The 5036-nt window shown below is 50.0% G+C and overlaps 1 protein-coding gene across 1 annotated transcript in view; it reads left to right on the top strand.

Moving 5' to 3' along the window:
• Positions 1-5036, top strand: part of CD300A (CD300a molecule) — a 13175-nt gene that overhangs the window by 5855 nt on the left and 2284 nt on the right. The window contains exons 3-5 of the mRNA XM_011362056.2: positions 294-297; positions 2887-2975; positions 4670-4728. Of these exons, the coding sequence (XP_011360358.2) occupies positions 294-297; positions 2887-2975; positions 4670-4728 (152 nt within the window). The remainder of the gene's footprint in view (positions 1-293; positions 298-2886; positions 2976-4669; positions 4729-5036) is intronic.

Raw genomic sequence — 5036 nt, forward strand, 5'->3', positions numbered from 1 at the left:
CCTCCCTCCACCCCCAGCTGTGTGGGCCTGTGGGGGGTGGGAGTCACACTCCTTTGCACCAGGCCCAGGCCAGAATCCTCAGCCTGCATCTCCTAGCTTGATCTGTTAAGGCCACGCTGGACCTGCCCTGGGCTCCATGAGAATGTTCTTGGAGAGAAGCTGGGGAGTAAATAGAAGGAAAGTAACATTTAACAAGAAGTGATGACATCCCATCAGGCACGTGCTAAATAGCTTATGTGAGTGTCCTCATAAGCCCTCACTACAACCTCTGCCGTTATCACTCTCCTGTACAGATGAGTAAACTGAGGCTCGGAGAAGTTAAATCAATTAATGCCAGGTCACGTAGCTACAAGAAGCAGGCTGGGCTTCCCACCCAGGGTTACGCAATTCCAAAATCTTAGGTTCTTCCCGCTAAATAGTTATTCTTGACCTTTCTGGGGGTCTCAAATCCCAGGAGAATCTGGCAGCGTTTATAGACTGTCTCCCTAGAAAGACGCATGGTGTCCTGAACCGTTCCCGGGGTTCCTGACTCCCCATTCTGACACCGCCTGGCGTATTGCAATTCATTTCCAGCACTGACACCTGCAGGTAGCACAGACCCCCACGGGTTACGGGCTCAGTCCCATAAAACCACATGACTTTGCATTTCAGAGCCTTTGGGGATACCCAGGCAAGGGCATTGTGCTTCTGACCAACTAGGTCCAAATCTGGAGGCTCCTATAAGCCCCTTGGGTTTGATAATTGGTTAGGTCGCTGATAGAATGCAAGAAAAGGCTGAAGGGCCATTCTTATGATTACAGTTTTAGAACAAAGAACCAGCAAGTGAAGAGACACGTAGGATGGAGTCTGGGAGGGCCCTCTCTCAGCGGGCTTGGGTTCAGGGATCATCAGTCTCTTGGGACAGCGATGTATTCACCTACCGCAAAGCTCTTCCAAGCTTCGGTGTCCAGAGTTTTTATTTGGGTTTCATTGCATAGACACGATTGGTTGAATCGCTGGTCATGTGATTGAACTCAATTCCCAGCCCTGCGCCACTCCCTGAAGGACTGGCTGGTTCGGAGCCCTAATCACGTGGTTGGTCCCCTGGTGACCAGTCCCCATCCTGAGTCACCTCCTCTCTTAGCATAATCTTGTGTGTGATGCAAGGGCCTCATAATAACAAGGAGAATCGCAAGTGTTTAGGGTACATATATCTTTCCAAGTAAGAGTCTCCCAGGAGCCAGGGGGCAAAGGGCAGTCAGATTCTTCACTCCACGACAACCCTTCCACAGGCTTCCTTTTAACCCACGTGACAATCTTCATATCAGACGATGTTGAATGCAGGCCCCGAACACATCACTTCCAGAAAGCGACTCTGCAGATACACACATGGCGAGCAGAGCTAGGTTCTGTGGGGCCTTAAGCCTGTACTGTTTTGTGGGGAGAGGAGGTGCACCTTTAAAAGATGAGAACACTAGAATGCAAGGTAGGCATGAAAGAAGCACGTGAGGGCCCCAAACCCTAACTCATGCTGGCTTCCCATAAGTCGGCCGCTGCTCAGCCACAGGTGCAGCGGTGGAGGTACAAGGTGACTCTTTGCGATTGTGTTTTTTTTATTGTTTGTCATTGTAAAAGACTGGGGGAAATGCCCATTAAAAAAAAAAAAGAGTTCGATAAATAATGGTCCGTCCATGCTGTGGAATACTATGCAGCTATAGAAAAGAGCGCGGGACTTCTATATGCTGACATGGAAAGCTCTCCAAGAGGTACCGTTAAGCAAAAAGCTAGTATTAATCCTTTGCCTCCTTTGCGTGATAACAGGAGGGAAATAATGTGAACTCGTATTTTCTCATATCCGAATAAAGAGTCTCTGGAAGGTTCTTGAGGATAATATGTGTTGGGGCGGGGAAAAGTGGATAGGTGGGGATTGTGTAGAAAGGAGATGTCATCCTGTTTCTTTTCAATTAAATTTATTGGGATAACATCGTTTATTAACATTATATATAAATTTCAGGCGTACGACTTCATGATATCTGCAGACTTTACTGTGTGCTCACCACCCAAAGTCTATTCTCTTTCCGTCACCATGTTTTGATCCCCTTTATCCTCTCAAATCTCCCCCACCTCCCTAACCTCTGCTAACCACCATTCTGTATCTGCGAGTTTGGTTTTTGTTTGTTTGTGTGTTCGATTTTGTTCGTTGCTTCCTGTTTTGCATCCCACATGAGTGAAATCCTATGGCGCCTGTCCGTTTCCGTCTGAATTATTTCCCTTAGCAGAATACTCTCAAGGTCCAACCATGTTGTCTCAAATGGCAATATTCTATCGTTCGTTTATGGCTAGATAGTATTACACTGTATATATGTGCTACATCTTTTCTTTACTCAGTCATCTGTCAAAGGACCTTTGGGTTATTTCCATGTCTTAGCTATTGTGAATAATACTGCAATGAACGTAGGGGTACCAATATCTTTACAAATAAGAGTCTTCAATTTGGGGAGGTAGCCACCCAGAAGAGGAATTGCTCGGTCATATGGTAGCTCTATTCTTAAATTTTTGAGGAAACGACATGGTTTCCGTTTTCTGCGGTGGCTACGCCAATGTCCATTTCCCACCAACGGTGCACAAGAGTTCCCTTTTCTTCACGTCCTTGCCAGCTCTTGCTATGTCTCGTCTTATTGATGATAAATAGCCATTCTAACAGGTGCGAGGTGGTGCCTCGTCCTGGTTTTGATTTGCATTTCTCTTGTAACTAGTGATATTTGGCACCTTTTCATATATCCGTTGGCCATTTGTATATCTTCCTTGGAATTTTTTTTTTTAAATGTGACCTTATCTATCTATTGAAACAAAGGAGGCGAGGCGGGTCCCCTGTTCCACCTGCCCTATCCTGTGTCCGTCCTCCAGGCTCCATGTGCTGCTCTCGTTGTTAGCAATTCTGCTGCTTCTGTTGGGGGGCACCTCACTGCTGGCCTGGAGCAGGAGATGGACCAGAGGTGAGTTCGATCGGGGTGGGCGGGCCCTGACCACATCCTGTCACTTTCAAAGCTCTGTGTCCTTGCTCCCAAAATGGATATCAAATGTATGTCCTCAGACTGCAGACCGGATGATTCTAGGGGCCAGACCCTGAGCGGTGACCCCAGTATGGTAGGGACAGATTGTGGGAGGCAGCTCTCTGGAAGGTGGCCTTTCCCACGGTGGGGCCCCATGAAGCACTGTGCCCCATCTGTTTAAAACCCTTCCATGACCTCCCACATCCTCAGAAGTCCAGGCCCCTACAGGACAGTCACGGCCCTCCACAGTCTGGCCTGGCCCACCCCTCCCCCCACCCTTGCGCCCTGAAAGACAGCTGTTCCCACCTTCTTGTCACTTGCGGAGAGCCATGACCTAGGCGAGTCTCACCTTCTGTGTTCTCTCTGGGCACCTGGAGTGCTTCCCGTACCTCTCCCTGACTCACTCCTGGTGGGCCCAAACGGCTGCCATCAGAATTCCTTTCCCCTTTAGGGGACCTTTTCCTGGCCCCCAAAGACTGGATTGGGGGCCCCTCCTGGGCGTACCTCTGAACCTCTGCCATCGTAGCCCTTTCTGCCCCAGATGAGTACCACCTTCTTCCCGGCCTGCCGCCCGCCAGCCCATGCAACTCCTTAGGATCGAGACTGTGGCTCGAGAAGGCACACGATCAGTGCTCGTTAAATTAATATCTCCAGCTGCAACAGCCACCCCGGGAAGCTGCTGTGGTCCAGCTGCTCTCCTGTGAGCTCAGATTAAAAGTGAGAACATGTAGGGGCACCCAGCACCCGGTCTGGCACCAATAAAAACACTTGACATGTGAATTAAGTAAATAGAAGAGCAGAGAACAGATGATGCCATGACTTTCTTGTTGCTGGCTGGAGGCCAACGGACACCTGTAGGAGCGTGGATTTCTGCAGGAGATGGAGCGTGAGCCTGATGTTCCCTTCCTGTGCCAAGAGATCTTGATTCCCCGAGCAGAGGGTTTTCCAAGGAATTTTTGTCTAGACTTTTAAAGTGAGATTGGGGTGAGCAAAGAGGAGGTTACCCTCTCCACAGCCGCAGGGTTTATTGGGAGCCGGTTCATGCTGGGGGCCGGGACGGTGTGTGGGGAGGACTTCTGCCTCATGCCCTCACCGCCAGCCCCCGCAACACCCCCGACCCCTCCCTGGGGCCCAGCCTGCCTATCACGGCTCAGGCCGTTAGGAAAGGGATCAGGTATCTGCACGTCTGAGCTCGATGTATGTAAAGAAAATCATATCCTTTTCCTCGTCTGCCGCTCCCACATCACTTGAGGGGACCCGCCTTTCCAACGTCAGCAGACACTTGAGCGCCGCCTACCTCGTGGGGATTTCCCAGCCTGGGTTCTTGCAAAATCTGTGAGTCTCAGTGATTTCACCCAGAAAGGCTTCCCTCTTAAAAAAGAGAAATGGGATTGTTGTAGAAAATTCAAAAGTAAATAAAAGCACAAAGGAGGAAATAAACCCCCATAATACATGAAAACTTAAAGCTCGCACCACCCGGAGGAGACCAGCCACTGCCGTTTGAGGTATGTCCTTCCGCCTCTTTTCGATGCCGATTTATGCACATGTGATTTCTTAAAATGTTTGCTTCATGCCATTATTTCTCTTTGAAACCTATTTTTCTTGCACTTACCATATTATATCATCTACCCTGCTAGTAAATGTTCTTCTGAAAATCCCTGACTGTGAGCTCACCGGCAGGCGGGTGGACTACGCCGTCTGAACTGCTCCTCTGAGGGGACAGACTTTCTGCCGGAATATTCTGCCTCTTCCTCCCCTGGCTTTCAAATCTCAGCTTCTGTCTCCCGACCAAGCCTGGGCTCTCTTCCCATCCATCGTCCCTCAGCTCACTCTCATTCATTCATTTGTGTGTTCGGAGCAGCTACTGTGCACCAGGCCCTGTGCTGGGCGCTGGGGGACCCTGTCGTAGACCGAGGTCCACCATCCAGCTGGCTACCGCCGAACTTTCTCCACGCCACTGCCTTCCCCGGCGATGCGCTGCCATCTCTTCCCGGCCACCCCTGC

This window comes from Pteropus vampyrus, unplaced genomic scaffold (genome assembly GCF_000151845.1).
Source record: "Pteropus vampyrus isolate Shadow unplaced genomic scaffold, Pvam_2.0 Scaffold72, whole genome shotgun sequence".
In the NCBI taxonomy this organism is placed as follows: domain Eukaryota; kingdom Metazoa; phylum Chordata; class Mammalia; order Chiroptera; family Pteropodidae; genus Pteropus; species Pteropus vampyrus.